We start from the raw sequence: 16,561 nt of genomic DNA on the forward strand, positions 1-16,561 counted from the left end.
GCAGCTAGTGCTTATTTTTTGTAAAAAAAATAAATAGCACTTACCGAGATTCAGCTGCAGCTTTCCTGCTCTGGTCTCCGGTCCGCGTCCTCCGAGTCCCGGCACTAATGAAGGGAAAGCCACCCAGCGGTAGACTTTGTTTACTACAGCTGGCTGGCTTTTCCTTCATTAGTGCAGCAAAAGCAAAAGCCAGCACAGGAGGGCCTCCATTTCACAAAATGGCTGCGCCCCTGTGCTTGCTTTTTCGAATTTTGAGCTTGAATAGCTCACAATTTTACATAGGAAGTTTTAAAACGGAGGATGCTAGTATTTTTTTTTATGTGGCCTATCTATTTTTTAAATAACATTTTTTACTAGACCATCCCTTTAATTTGTAATCATTCAAGCAACCTGGGAATTTGGGCGAGCTATTGGAACGGCTGTGGTTTCTGCCAGTTCATTGGGGTCGTGTTTCTCATTTTCAGGGATAATGTTTCCTCTCCCCAAAACAGGGAGCGTCATAGAGTTTTAGAAGAGGAGAAAGCCCCGCGTGTGCATGCCCACATCCCAATGCACAGACACTTATGATGCTTTTTGCATACTTTCTAGTTCCATTTGTTTAGGTTCAAACAATTATGCATGCAGTTATCTATGTATACAACGGTTTGATTCTTGCAAATAAATAGCATGTTTTTTTAGAAAAGAATTGGACTCACCGCTGCTTGATTAAAGTTTGCAGGAAATGCCTAGAATTAACAAAAGAACATGTCGAGTTTAGTATTTGATGGCGTATAAGCACTAGCGTGAACTAGTAGATTGGTGCTAATTTGCATTGCAAACCTGTCCATTAATTATAAATTGGACTGTCTGTGTAATACTTTTGAAAAGCAAATATTTTGATCATGATAGATAGTGTATCGAATACCACATTAAGTCATACATGAACACACTATAGCACATTAACCTATCATATCATGTAAACTCATATTTTAAAATTATAAGTGGAGAAAACCCAAAATAACCAATCACGGAACTTCACGTGAAGACCTCATACTTTAAATACACCTCTCTTCAACTTCATCCCTACACTGCCTTGAACTACTGTATTTGCTCCTAACATGGAATGTTTTTTGCTTCTATTTTTACAATCATCTTTACTTTTTTTGCATCTTTGTTTTTGTGAACACTTTCTTTATGCTAAAGAAAATGTTAAACCTAATTTATTTTAAAAAGCAACGATATACAAAAGTATTTTCTTTTTTTGATTTGCAATACAAATGGCAGAATAAATAAAGTGTCCTTACAGCTACTCCTTGGTTTGCAGTTGCTGGTAGCCCCTAAAATAAAAGCAAGCAGTTGCATTAAATATTGCCAATATATTGTGCTACAACATAACTGTATGAATTAGATGCTGCCACCAACATCATTTGAAAACAGTAAACGCTTTGTTAGCCAGCTCCCTTGATCAGATCAATGGTGCCTAAACAGGCCAGATAATCGAATGTCTGTTATGAAGATGCTAGAGAGCCAGAGCCGAACATGTGGTTAACAATGCTTCCAGGGCCGAGATTGTCTAATCTTTGCCCTTGTGGAAAACATACAGAGCAAATGAATGGAGCACCAATTCTGCTAGTGGTATAACCGGGAATGGAACAAATCAAGGTTTTTGAGAAAAAACCTTGTATGTTTTTCCCCAAAGTGCATTATCTACGCATGTTCTCACTAGGGAAAAGATGAAGCAGACTGTTTCTTTTTCGTATCCTTTGCTGTGTAACATGAAAGGGAATGTAGTAAAAACATGTCTTTACATGTTACACAGCAAACATAGCACAAACAGGAGTTCTACTTAATTTTGCAACAGTGCAAATGTTTTTTGTTTTTTGATATTGTGGATTTGGAAAAAAACTTCACAAACACTTCATTTAGTATTACCCTAGGAAACAACATCAAGAATGGCGTGAATACAGTTTGAATCTATGCACACTGGAGTCGAGTTGTTCTTGGGCATTACCAGGGGCTCCAAGACAGGGTATGTCCTTCTTGCTCTGTGCTCCCACTCCAGGGAGCTTGGCTGGGAGCCTAAAGGGGATTCTTCACCTCCAATGAGGATCCTGTTTGTAGAGCATCAGACAGAGGGGCAGGACTTGGTCTTAACAGCAGTCACATAAACTGTTCCCTTGGGATTTTAAGGGGGGCCTTGGAAGTTTTCTATCTTCACCTAATTGTTGGAGAAATTTGGAACGGACTGCACTCCCAATAGAGATTCATTTACTTATTTTTGCCTTCTCTAAACTCCAATGATTATTCAAGGAAGGAGTGGGAGACCCCTTCCTTGTATAGGCAAACTGACTCTAGGTATTGGACAACAGCAAGCCTGCAGTAAGGGGTCCAATTCCTGTTACTGTAAAAAGCGACAATAACCTTATTACATTATGTCCAGAGTGCCATATCCTGCAGGAAATGTAGGGTACAGGAAGAGAAAGAGCCCCAACAGAAAGGTTTAAGTCCACCTTTCCCTCCCAGGCTACTTTAACTCCACCCGTTGCCCATGCCTGATGACTTCAGAGGCCCTCTCTAGTGCAGCACCCTGGTGTGAGGATAGATTGTTTTGTGAGGGATCCTTTGAGGTGGCTTTCCCAGGATAACTCCTGGTGAGAGCTCCTTTTGCCAGAGGGGAGGTGTTACCCGTCATCAAAGGAAGATAGCATCCCGGCTATTGTCACAATGGGAGCCATGGAAGCATCCAGCCTAAACATGAATATACATTCCTATACAGATGCTTAACATCACTGACTTGTCAGGGTTGACACTTTTATGATATCAAATGTGCTGTGTCTTTTAATAAATGTGTGCTCTTACTGGTCACCATACCATATAAGTAATGACGTATTATTTTAGATTATCCTGCCATCAGACCGATAAGTCAACTACAATTACAATTTAGTTCAGAGGTGCTGTCAAAATGTTATCTCTGGCTGCAATTACTTTGGCCCACAGCAGCTGTCAGGGATACACATGTGACCTTTGAACCTTCCTTGTGCCCCTGGACAGTAAGGGCTACATGAGTCAGGAGACTGATGCAGCAGAGGTACATGGATGCACCATGTTTTTGGTATGGATCTTTATGAGATAGACCCTGTTTCAACAGAATCCCCACATCATTTTATATTAATAGAAAATCAAACAAGCTAGGGCGTTAACACCCCCTAAGCACAGTACATTGATTTTGGGCTGAATCAAATGTATTGTTTCAGTCAGCGTCAAATCATCTGCAATTTGTGTTTCAGAGTTATACCATTAAGTGTGTCTAGGTTTAGTGAATGATGATGCCCTTTTCTGTACATAATATTTGGGAGACATTAATGTAGCTATACATGCCTAAACCTTACTTCCTCTTTACAAACATCACATCTTGCTGCAATCAAAAATGCAAATGTAGTTACGCTATTAGAGCTAAATAGAGCAGGCACAGCGCATCCTGCTCAGCTCCTACGACCTGCTTTTGTACCTCACAATCTCATGGGCAGAGATGATGCATACAACAAAAGAATCAAGAACATGGGAGAGGAGTTATAAAAAAAGAAATGGGAGAGAAGCAAAACACCATGAATGGAGAAATAATTAGACATAATTTGGAAAATAGGAAAAAGAAAGGAAAACATGAAAAGAAAAACACATTGAAAAGAGACAATAGCAAAGATATTCAGTGCTATAAAAAGGTACGTTGAAATGAAGAGCAAGAAAATACAAAGGGAAACAAAACTGTTAAGGAGGACTACACAAATGTATGGAAGAGAACCATGGATTTGGGAGCGAAAGGGATGACACCCAGGAATTGAAAGAAATAAAACAAACTTAGCTTTACACAAAAGGGGTATGAAAAATGCCTTTTGGAGGGAGCTTCTTAGTGACATGCAATATCCTCAGATATAGTTATACAATTGACCGTGTTTGATCTAATTCATAATACATGACTTCCCTACCAAAATCATGAGTTCATGATTATACTATACTGCCAGAAGTGGGGTGAGACGTTGCTGGATTTCTTAAGTCACAGCATCCTCTCTACAGTGCAAAAAATGGATCACCCTTCAAAATATCTTTAAACAATGACCTGGTTTTGTTGGAATAATATGCCATGATCTATTTGTAACATAACACTTATACAGAATTACGATAGATTGCTGTTACACAATGCTCTTACCAGTAATTGAGCTAAAGCAGTCTGCAAGGCCTACAAAAGAGAAAGAGCATGCCTATTAGTGTGCAAAGACATCATTATAGACACCAGCATGCACAATCCACATAATGTGCAATAACATGAGATTACAGTGGAGTTAGGACCCAGAACATTTTTCTAGCTCTCTACAATCAGGTACATAAGGAAATAATCAGAGAGAGCAATTGTCAGGGTTTTTAGAGTGTGTTTACTATTTCTTGCATGTGTCTGGTTCTCCCAGTCTTCCACATGAGTTATATTACTTTATTTCTCGTTCCTGATTCTATGTTCACCAATGAAGGAGGAGAATGCACACAGTTCACCGTTGTGTCTTTAATAAAACTGGGCACGTGTTCTCAAATAGAAAGCATAATTTCCACTTGAAACTGGACTCTATCCATAAAGCAAGCATCTCTGGCAAAATAAAGGAATTACTCACAAGAATTATCAGGCAAGTAAACAAGCTCTATTTACCCAACATCACCCATTGCACAAGCACAACAATGTTTTCTTCTGTTAGTGACACACAAATAAGTGTTGTGAACAGAAAATTCAGTTGCTTTCAGTGGTAGCACGTGTTTGTTGAACCAACTTCACTGTTCATGCGTAGAAGTGAGGCTAAGAATGCACAGACAAAGAGAAATGGTAGAAAGTGATTCTGCAACCTTAAGAAATACAAAGTGGCCTTACCGCTGCTTGCCCGAGGGCACCCTGGGGCGCCTGAAAGAGAAAACGGACACTTCTTACCTTACATAATATTACAAATGATGGTAAAACAAAGGAGGGCCATAGAATAATGGAAATGGAGAACATACGACGAATACGGGTGAACGAGATGTATCGCCCCCTTAAATGCTAAAGGCGTGTATGTGTATCCTGAATTCCCATAAGGAATCCTTTTAGGCTTCGCCCACTCCCGCAATTGAACAAAAAATTTGAGAACTTGGTTGTTGGTGCTAACATCCAGACTTGGACTGGCCTATAGGGCAATAGGCCCATTGCCGAACCAAAAAAAACTGGCGTAGCCCAGTTTTTTGGGTCTAAGTGGGCCATTTTTTGGCCAATGTGGGCCAGTTAGATGAGTTACTTCACTATGCGGCTAGTAGTTTTGGCCAGTGTTGCTGAATACATATTCTTTAAAAATGCACAATTTGCATCACATTTTATCAAGCTCTTCCCCCTTGGTTACTATTCAAACAGTGTCACAAAAGGAATGAATAACCATTTGCAACTGTGGACCACTTTTTCATTGGTGCCCGAGACAATTTTATGGCCCAGACCGACCCTGCTAACATCATATAACATATAACATTTCTATATGCGATCCATGAAACTGCAAACCAAGGAATCCCAAAGTGGTCTTACCCCTGCTTGACCAAGAGGACCCTGGAGCCCCTGAAAGAGAAAACGGACAACAGTTACCTTGCATGTAAAAGCTATGCTAAAACAAAGGAGAGCAAGGTAATGGGGCAAGCACATTACAAGTAAGAGATAGCAAAGTATGCTACCGGTAGGGTCCTTTATGGGTTTGCTGTTCTGAATGGAGACAAACAACGTTCCAAGAAACTCACTCGTATTCAATGGATTTATTCAATATCAGGAGTATACGGTAGAATATTAAAATCTACATTAGTCCAATTAACATAAGCGTTTTAAAATCGTAATTCTAAATCCTTTCAAGTCATTTTATCAAAAAGACATATTAAAAAACCTGGAGGTGATTAATTATAATAAAAACACATTTTGTAGAATCTTTGCTACAATCTTTTGAATTAATATTAAGAACTTGTTGCAGTATTTATGGATGTGGGCACCAAAGCATTATGTCGCTCTCTCAACTATAAAGCACCTCCTTGGAGTACAATGAAAGAACTTCTATTGGGTGATTGTTGGCAAAGACTGTTACAGAGCATAGAATCTAAGCAAAGTTCATCCATTGATACTTAGCACTTTCTGGGCCCATTTACCTGTTCTTGGGTGGATGGCCCCCGGGAGAGTCTCAGGGATATTTCTCCGCTGTGAAAGGGACAGTGAGCTAAAGACTTGGTTGAGACTCTCCCGAGGGCCATCCACCCAAGAACAGGTCAATGGGCTGTGTTTGTGCCGGTAGAGGGACTCCCAGAACCCCCCTTGTTTTGCATATTAAGTAGCTTTGGGTTTCATCCTAAATTACCAGGGGAATCCAGACATCAACCCCTTGCCCACTGTTCTTACAGAGGCACAGCTGCACCTCACTGATGAGGCCTGACTAGGCTGAAACCCATGTCTGAGGTTGTTGTTGGTACTCTTGTTCAGAGGAGAATTGCCTAGCATTTCGGTGCTGGACTGCCCGATGGCAGGACAAAGACTGATTTGCAGGGATATTTCTCCTCTGTGAAAGGGACAGTGAGCTAAAGACTTGGTTGAGGCTCTCCCGGGGGCCATCCACCTAAGAACAGGTCAATGGGCTGTGTTTGTGCCAGTAGAGGGACTCCCAGAACCCCCCTTGTTTTGCATATTAAGTAGCTTTGGCTTTCACCCTAAGTTACCATGGTAATCCACACGTGTACCACCATGGTAATCCACACGTTTACCCCTTGCTCACTGTTCTTAGAGAGGCACAGCTCACCTCACTGATGAGGCCTGACTAGGCTGAAACACGTGTCTGGGGTTGCTGTTGGTACTTTTGTTCAGAGGAGAATTGCCTAGCATTTTGTTGCTGGATTGCCCCTGGGCAGGACAAAGACTGATATGCAGGGATATTTCTCCTCTGTGAAAGGGACAGTGAGCTGAAGACTTGGTTGAGACTCTCTCGGGGGCCATCCACCTAAGAACAGGTCAATGGGTTGTGTTCGTGCTGCTAGAGGGACTCCCAGAACCCCCCCAGTTTTGCATATTAAGTAGCTTTGGGTTTCACCCTAAGTTACCATGGGAATCCAGACGTGGACCCCTTGCTCACTGTTCTTAGAGAGACACAGCTCCACCTCCCTGATGAGGCCCGGCCAGGCCGAAACACGTGTCTGGGGTTGCTGTTGGTACACTTGTTTAGAGGAGAATTGCCTAGCATTTGTTGGCTGGACTGCCCCAGGGCAGGACAAAGACTGATATGCAGGGATGTTTCTCCTCTGTGAAAGGGACAGTGAGCTAAAGACTCGGTTGAGACTCTCTCGGGGGCCATCCACCCAAGAACAGGTCAATGGGCTGTGTTTGTGCCGGTAGAGAGACTCCCAGAACCCCCCTTGCTTTGAATTCAGGATTAAGTCTCAGCAAGTGTCACAATTTATTGTGGACTGCGGGCTGAACATGATTTCAACACAGTGAATAGGTGGAAGGAGTTGCCCAACATCTTGATAAAGGTGTTGATGTTTTGTATGACCTGAAAAAATTGTAAGCTAAGGAATGTTGAGTATAAAAAGAAACAGAACAAATAGTGGAAAAGTCTAACGAAATAAAAGTGCAAAATAGGGATTGAATTTCTGAAATCTAGAGAATGTCCAGCAGAACAGAAACTAAAGAAAGCTTTGGAAAGGCAACAGCATCCAAAAATAAAGGCAGTGTGCTTATTTAGCTGCTGTTGAGCGAGGACAACTTATGGGAAAAAAGTCAAACTAATGCAGTATCGAACACAACCTACAGATTCTCAAAGCCGCCGTTCAAAAGAGTAACTCTACGGTTGATTGCACAGTGGTTTTTGTGTGAAGGGATGATCTACTACATCTCCAACACTACGTTGATGCTGAGATTCCCCATACTTGCCCCAGGGAGAAGGCATTCCATCGAGGTCATGAGGTCATTATTGCATACTCGGATGTAGTGGGGATCACAGGTAGAGGCATCAGTCAGTCAAAACAATACAAGGCCTCAAGTCATTAGTACAGTGGAGGCCCTGCTTTATGTTTACTATAAATGCTTTGGCCATCCAGTGCATCATAGATGGATCATGGTATTCAGTCGGGTTTATGATCTCTGCCACAAATAATCAGCTCATAGGGTTCCCAGCCACCGTCAAAGGGACAGATGCACAGCTCGCTGGTGGTGAAAGCACAGGTATTGCCCTTTCCCGTACAGCGGGTGGAGTGGTGACACGCCCCCTAGAAAGTGGATGTGCACTGTGCATGCCTATGACATGGAATGGCAGTGACCATTAGCAAATGCAATGGTTTTTCCATCAGGCTCTTCACAAAGGCACTAACCAACCATAAGAGGCATCGAAACCATGTTGTTCTTCTCATGGTCAGCTTGAAATGACAGGATCCAAATTCACCGGATATGAAATAGCTTCATTGGCTACCAATGAAGCAGTGTATCTGGTTGAGCTGCGTGGAAACCCTGTTCTCTCTTTTCCTGCTTTAGCCGTATGCTGAGGAACCATGCCGGCCAAGGGACCACTGCAGTCTGTCCAGGTCTTTGGACGAAAGAAAACTGCTACTGCTGTTGCTCACTGCAAGAGGGGGAATGGTCTAATTAAAGTAAATGGAAGACCTCTGGAAATGATTAAACCTAGGACTCTTCAGTACAAACTTCTTGAGCCTGTACTTCTCGTGGGCAAGGAACGTTTCGCTGGGGTTGACATCAGAGTTAGAGTGAAGGGTGGCGGTCATGTTGCACAAGTCTACGCTATACGCCAGTCTATTTCAAAGGCGCTTGTGGCTTACTATCAAAAGTATGTTGATGAAGCATCCAAAAAATAAATCAAGGATATTCTAATCCAGTATGACCGGACCCTGCTTGTGGCAGATCCTCGTCAGCGCAAGTCCAAGAAATTTAGTGGACCTGGAGCACGTGCTCGCTACCAGAAATCCTACCGTTAAATGTTTTACAATTGAAATAAATCTGAAGTATGAATTACAACAAAAAAAAGAAGCAGTGTATCTACTTCAAGATCTTCTTCCTTGCAAACCAAGCCATCCACTGAACCGCCCTTAGATAATTACACCAACTCTTGCTGCCCTCTGCACCTCCACCTCAACCGAAAGTCCTCAATTTACCCAATCAAGCATTTATTTCAAAGCATCTAAGGCAATTAATCAGCTGTGCTACCTGTTTAGTTAATGCATATTAACAATGCAAACACATACTTTTTTGATTTAATAGGGACATTTTCCACTAAGTAGCGACGTACCCATAAAATAACTTAAACATGTTCTTACCATTGCTTGAGCAAGATTTGCTGGGTTGGCCTGAAAGGAAACATTACAGTGGTTTAATATAAGGCTACAGAGTGATCAAACAGGAAATAAGTGTGATGGAGGTGTGGATCATAGGTACTTGATGTCCATGCCCAATTTTGATCGGCAGTCATGTTTGATAAAGGCAAGTGTATTACAATTAGACCTATGAGCAGAAAATCTGTGACTTTGTGTTGTTCGACAACAATATGGACACCTGGTCATTAACACAAGTAGGAGAAAAAAATGTAATCTTATTAATGGTGTGCCTGTTGATCTGAAAACACATTATTGTTTTCGTTGCGTGTACATTTATAAGGAAACATTGGTTTCTGCACTGATTCATAATACTATATTTGTTTTTAAGGGCGTATCAAGATATCTTTAAAGACAAAATTCAAATAGGCACAAACCATGCCTAGTCAAACTCTCAAAGCCAAGTGTTAGAAAAAAGACTTACTGCTAATTGACCACATGCTGCTTGAATTCCCTGCAAGACAAAACACCAATGACAAATGATCATAATGTGGATTTGTATGTATTCAATTATACAGTAGTTCGATCTGAAGCCTTCTGCTTTGTGTGACTATGCATAGGATGTATTATTTTGTTGCATAAAAAACAATATAGAGTATAGTAATAATAGAGCGCAAGGTGAGATGTTCATGAGAATCAGTCTTGGGTGGTGTGGGCATTGGTTGTAGCGGATGGAATAGTGTTCATGGGAATCATAGCCTTGGGTGGTGTGGGTATTGGTTGTAGCAGATGGAATAGTGTTCATGGGAATTGTAGCCTTGGGTGGTGTGGGTATTGGTTGTAGCGGATGGGACAGTGTTCATGGGAATTGTAGCCTTGGGTGGTGTGGACATTGGTTGTAGCGGATGGAATAGTGTTCATGGGAATCATAGCTTTGGGTGGTGTGAGTATTGGTTGTAGCAGATGGAATAGTGTTCATGGGAATTGTAGCCTTGGGTGGTGTGGGTATTGGTTGTAGCAGATGGGACAGTGTTCATGGAATTTGTAGCCTTGGGTGGTGTGGATATTGGTTGTAGCGGATGGAATAGTGTTCGTGGGAATCGTAGCCTTGGGTAGGGTGGCCATTGGTTGTAGAGGATGGAATAGTGTTTATGGGAATCGTAGCCTTGGGTGGTATGGGCGTTGGTTGTAGCGGATGGAAAAGCTTTCATTGGAATCATAGCCTTGGGTGGTGTGGGCATTGGTTGTAGTGGATGGAATAGTGGTCATGGGAATCGTAACCTTGTGTGGTGTGGGCGTTGGTTGTAGCGGATGAAATAGTGTTCTTGGAAATCGTAGCCTTAGGAAGTGTGGGTATTGGTTGTGGTGGAGTGTACAGTGTTAATTGGAATCACAATGTTAGATGGGTGGACATTGGTTGCAGCAGCTGGAGTAGTGTTCATGGAAATTACAGTCTTGTATGGTTTGGGCATTGGTTGTAGTGGATGGTATAGTGTTCATGAGAATCATAGCGTTGTGTGGTGTGGGGGTTGGTTGTAGTGGATGGAATAGTGTTAATGGGAATTGTAACCTTGGGTGGTGTGGATATTGGTTGTAGTGGAGTGTACAGTGTTAATGGGAATCACCGTCTTGGATGGAGCGGTCACTAGTTTCAGCAGCTGGAGTAGTGTTCATGGAAATCACAGTATTGTATGGTTTGGGCATTGGCTGTAGCAGATAGTACAGTGTTTATGGGAATCATAGTCTTGGATGGTTTGGGCATTGGGCATGGTTTGGGCATTGGTTGTAGCGGAAGGAACAGTGTTCTTGGGAATCACAGTCTTGGATGGTGGGGGCACTGGTTATAGTGGATGGAGCAATGTTCATGAATATTGTAGTCTTATATGGTATGTGCATTGGTTGCAGTGTTCACGAGAATCCTGCATTGTCCATTTCTACGCTGGATCTTAAATCAATTCTGTTAATTGGTTTACCATTTCATTTTCAGTCTGTCTGGTTTCTTCTTGTTCTTGCTCTGGCTGTTCTGTTTCTGTGCTATTTTGCCATCACATATCTCGATGTACCATCTCATTAAATAATTATAAAGCACTATTGATTGAAAGCGCTATGAAAGCAGCATTCAATAAACAATCAATCATCGTAGCATTCGCTGGTTTGGGAATTGGTTGTAGCGGATGGAACCCTGATGCAATATCGGTTCAGTAAGAATTAGCAGCAGTAGCATTCCCATCAGGCCAGATGAATTTAAGTTGCAAGCACTTCTTAAAGGTGCTTCACATGATACAACACTCTCTTTAGATATGAGTTTGCTAATTTCTCTTCAGCCTATCTGGACATTTCTTAGAAAACGCGTTAGAAGCCCGAGGGAGTGATCTTTGTACCTTGACATAATGATCTTGGTGTGAATTGAGGCATAGCCGACAGAGGGAGGCCAAATACTTTAACTTCCTGATCTCCATGGCAGGTCACATGACCCTGGGCCTGCAAGTGTGAGTGAATGGCCATTCAGGTGTTGTTGTATTGCCTAATGGGTCTACATGAGCGTGACACCCTGAAAAAGATGAAACACTCGAGCGACCTCACTGTACCTCAGGGCCGAAATGATGTTATAGGGACAAAGCAGCAATAACAGCAGCCATTTATTGTTCTACAAATGAAAAGTCACCCCAATCGTGACAATTGTTTAGAATTCCTTTCAAAGGGATTCACTTGTAAAAGAGGATATCAGCTTCTTTAAATGGTGGAGTCTAGGATAAAAGGCATCATATCTATAAATGTAGCTTTAAGACTTAAAAATACAGAAATAAATTCTCAGGGCAACAATAATTTTTAAAAAGTATGTCGCAATCCCATTGAAAACTGCTTTGACAATCAGGCCAAATGACTTGAAATACCATACTTTTGGTGTAGGTAATACAATCCTGCAAGATTCCTTTGCCTTCTCTTGCTACGTTGCGAGCCCTGTGGACATGTCTCTAGCACCTGGGTTATAATGTTCAGGGCCTTTTCTGCACCAGAAATGTAAAGAAAAAAAAAAGATCAATTTGCAGGGCTAGCAGCAAAATGAACTATTTGTTTTTCATTAACAAGCAGTTCTTTCACTCGCAGTTGAAATTCTATTTCCTTTGTCTAGTATTTAAATCTTTATATGGCCTTGCCCCTGATTATCTTGCCTCACTTCTTTCATTTTAATCTCCGTCTCATCCTCTCCGCTCTGCTGGACTCTTCTTACTTACTGTTCCACGTGCCCTCTCCACTAGAACCTTCTTCCATTATCCCTCTGATGCATCACCTCTTACTCTCTGTTTCGCTCCTCCCTTAAATCTTACCCACTACAGTCTCCTGTCTGATTCCTATTGGCTAATTTTGAACATAATTCTTTATACTGATTTTAATGTACTGTTGATGCTCTCTTTGTGAAGCGCTTTGGTAAAAAGCGCTACATAAATATCAATACAATACAAATAAAATACAAATACAAACAAATAAATACTCTGTCAAACATTTACCATAGGGGTGAGTGTTTCTTCCTCATGTGCAGTGCTCACAAGAACTCATTGCATTATCCTGTGTGCATGTTACTCATGTATTTTGTGCCGGGGATAATAGTATGTTTTTATCCGTGCTTGACATGTGACTACCTTTGCCCTGGCTGACAGACCTCTGCAAGGTTAAATGACTGCCATGAACTTTCCTTATTGAAAAATAACCAGCCTAAATTTCTTACATGGGAGACTTTTCGGGTAGGACAGAAGGCTACATCATACACACCTAAAAGTGATTGATTTTATGGCCATTTCAGAGGTATACGCATGCCACGACCTCTTCATGTTATTATATTGCACACCTCAAAAGTGCTCAAAGATACTCAATGTAGCACATTTCAGTAGGGAGTGTGATCCATTAAAATTCTAACATGTGATAAACATGTGATAAACTCAGACTAAGATCATGCAGAGGTGTAGGTCTGATAGGGTTGACATGAAGTCTCAAAAATAATACTGCAACCATACTCACGTTATCAGCACTAAAACTAAAGAAAAGGATGTGTCGTTTTCCCCAGTTTTCAAGCACAGGACTCGCAGGCTACACTCAGAATATTGCTGAAGGTACATTAACCAGAGATGCGTTCCTGCTGGTGTTCAATTTGCTGTCTTATCTGGTCAAAGCATATAAATACACAGCATTCTTTTTCTACTGGCTAGCTCCTCATCCAGTCTTACGTGTCGCCTCCCTTTGTTGCACCGCTCCGCTCCCTCCCGGAGGCCTTATGTCCCTTTGAAGTTATCCTTTGAACAATGTACCATGGCACCTTAATCAGAACTCAAGATGATCCAACCCAAACAACCCCTGGAAATGTGGTGGTATACGATCTGTCCGCAAACAATTTGTTCGCGGGCAGACTGCCTGCATTAAAACTGTTCGGCCCCCGTTTTTACCGTTCATTGGAAACGGGGCTGGAGCAATTTGCATTCCCCGCCTCCATTGTTAAGGAAAGCGGGGGGCACCTCTGCAACCACCTAGGCCGCAGATACTTGAACATGAGGAGCGGGAGACACCCCCGCAACCCCAGCTTCTCATGTTCAAGTAATAAGGTCAAAAAGAAACACGGTCAAAAGTAAGACCTACAATTAGGCACAAATGATTACGGAAATGTTTGGCTCTTACGCAGGATTCAGGCTGCAAGAAAAGATTGTAGGGGTCTGCTAACCAAACCCATATCTGATATGGAGAACTAGAGTTGCCCTCAAACTACTTCTTAAAACAGGTGCCCAGTCATAAAAGGCTGGTATATAGTCTTCGCCAAGCACTGTGAATAGTTTAGATCGCATGTTAACATTTCAAATACATATAACTGTACTTATTGTAAAATATAATTTTCAACAAAAGCAACAGAAAAAAAGAATGTAAATGATTATCTTACGGCTGCTTGTGGTAGGTTAGCTGGCTGCCCCTGAAATGAGCGTAAAGAATACCGCTGTTACATGATGCTATGGCTAAATTAATTACGATAGACATTCGATTAACATTTTGTTTTCCAACTTTCTATTGTTTTTATGATAAACATTATGACTATATATCCAAATGGTGCAATCAATCAATGAATGCAAAACTCATACTTGCTCAAAATATGCTAAACAATACTACTAATATTCTTCACCGTGCAACCCGTATTACGACAGTATATCCGACGAGAAGCATTCATTTGTAAGGAATGATAATGGATTGAACCAAATCATGGCACATGTGTTTGCATAGAAACTAAAATTAATGTATAACTACATTTCCCTGAAGTATCAAGATATCCAGAAAAATGTCTCTATCACTCAAATAACAGGTCAAGCATGCATAGCTTTAGTTCATGGAGTATAAATAAGGGGTAAAATGTCTTACTGCTGCTTGACCACACATTGCAAGTAGTCCCTAGAAGAGAAGACAAAAGTAATTAATTAAAATATTGAATACAATAATCTCTGAGGTGGCCTGTAGATAGTCTGGGCCTGATTCACAAAGCGTTTTTCAGTTGGATGTTCCAGTTAAAAAAGGCGTTGTGAATCAGGCCCTCAATGGTTTAAAAACAACACCACCCACCTAATACAGAAGGCAGTTGTAAAATATCCTTCAATGCAGGACAATGGCACATCTATTAATTAGGTGCTTTGTATTGTGCGACCTACATGCATAGATAGATGCTGCAGAGAGCACACATGTCACACATCTGAAATACATTCTGGGTGCATGCAGCTCTGTGTATGGAGCACCCTGGGGACTGATTTATAAATATCACTAGCTTCAAATCAGTGCAACTGGTTCCTTTTGTTTCGTTACTTGATCAAGAAGTGGGATGGAAAGCTGAACAACTGATGACATTCTGATCGTGTTTTCCTTGACCAGACATTATGTGTAAGTGGGTCGGTGCCTTCTATCCTCTTGAAGAGTTACCCCTCAATAGATATTCAGTATATCCACAGTGAACCCCAAAAGACAATTTTAAAAATAGAGAGCTAAAGTGAAGAAAATGTGCACATTTTTTCGATCTTCTGAAAGTCCAACTGGAGGTTACTGTTCAGCAAACCCAGCCCTTGCTGAAGGTAATACCAAAGTAAGTGCAATAACTTTGTTTTCTAATTTAAACAAACACACGTGCTGTTAAGTCGTTTTAATAAGATGTGAAAGAGCAGTAAACACTATTAGCACATGGGAATCGTTATTGACCTCCTCGCAGCCAACCAGAATGTTTACAGCACAGTAAATAACTATGGGTATTTACTCCATTCTGAACATTCTTCAGAAGCAGACAGGGAAACAATGGAATTTCCCGACAAGATTTAGTTTCAACAAATCAATTCCTCTCTAGGGGGACCTTTTGTTGCTCCAACATGCTACTTAACACACAAAAGGGAAAGAGAAACCATTGGATATTGCGTTCACTTTCTTATAGAGAAACAGTTTACATTTACATGACACCTAATGCAGGCACATGTTAAACCAGTTCAAGTTCAACCAAGTTGCAATTAGAATTCTTATTTTATAATGTAAACCATGTCTTACTAACTCAGTCTGCCTGTTTACTTTATTCACTCTTAAAGCACTTTGTTTAACATAACCACGAAAACTCCAAAGCCTGCATTGCTTCTACCACCATGTAACAATAGGCTTATAGACCTTACTATGGATATTGAAATGCAACCAAGGTATGGCCAAGGACTCTCAGCGTATCAAGCTGTATTCAAAATGGTTTGATTAATTCATCATCTGTCCAGTTCTAGATTTAATAGTGATTAATCACCCCTCACTTACTTAAGTGACCTTAGCTACTTCCAGTAACAATGGCATTTCGAAGTGAATAAATTCAGCAAGGATGCTTATGATCTGATACAAGAATCAGGCCTGCATGCCCAGTTATCCACACAAATAACTATTCAAGAAACCATTACGGATTGTATTCTGTGGTAAAAGCCTGCGTTCGGTGCAACCTAATAGCTGCAAGCCCCTCGCTCTGCAGCCTTTCTACAGATTGTCCCCCCCAGCTGCAAAGCACCCCATGAACATCTGTGATTCAAAGGTAAGGTTTTAAAGGAATTTTTCAAATGAAAATTAAGCAATTAAAATTACCTATAGCATCTGTGATGCCACTAAGCTCTGCTGATGACCCTTCTCCATGTTGTTTATAACCCCACAAACATCAGTGAAAACAGTCCACACCAGAGAGGTGCAATATCCCTGGCACCTAAGGAAA

At 41.2% G+C, this 16,561-nt stretch overlaps 1 protein-coding gene and 1 pseudogene across 2 annotated transcripts in view; one reads left to right on the forward strand and one right to left on the reverse strand.

Annotated features, from left to right (window-relative positions):
• The window catches only part of LOC138515844 (decreased expression in renal and prostate cancer protein-like), an 82,352-nt gene that overhangs the window by 18,188 nt on the left and 47,603 nt on the right, over nucleotides 1–16,561 (reverse strand). For both annotated transcript variants that reach the window (XM_069630589.1, XM_069630590.1), the window contains 9 exons: nucleotides 14,716–14,745; nucleotides 14,246–14,275; nucleotides 9,806–9,835; nucleotides 9,328–9,357; nucleotides 5,564–5,593; nucleotides 4,889–4,918; nucleotides 4,184–4,213; nucleotides 1,284–1,316; nucleotides 696–725 (listed from right to left, as the gene is read on the reverse strand). In XM_069630589.1, the coding sequence (XP_069486690.1) occupies nucleotides 696–725; nucleotides 1,284–1,316; nucleotides 4,184–4,213; nucleotides 4,889–4,918; nucleotides 5,564–5,593; nucleotides 9,328–9,357; nucleotides 9,806–9,835; nucleotides 14,246–14,275; nucleotides 14,716–14,745 (273 nt within the window). The remainder of the gene's footprint in view (nucleotides 1–695; nucleotides 726–1,283; nucleotides 1,317–4,183; nucleotides 4,214–4,888; nucleotides 4,919–5,563; nucleotides 5,594–9,327; nucleotides 9,358–9,805; nucleotides 9,836–14,245; nucleotides 14,276–14,715; nucleotides 14,746–16,561) is intronic.
• On the forward strand, nucleotides 8,494–8,992 carry LOC138515845 (small ribosomal subunit protein uS9-like; annotated as a pseudogene).

The sequence above is a fragment of the Ambystoma mexicanum genome, chromosome 6q (genome assembly GCF_040938575.1).
Source record: "Ambystoma mexicanum isolate Mex_15411 chromosome 6q, UKY_AmexF1_1, whole genome shotgun sequence".
In the NCBI taxonomy this organism is placed as follows: domain Eukaryota; kingdom Metazoa; phylum Chordata; class Amphibia; order Caudata; family Ambystomatidae; genus Ambystoma; species Ambystoma mexicanum.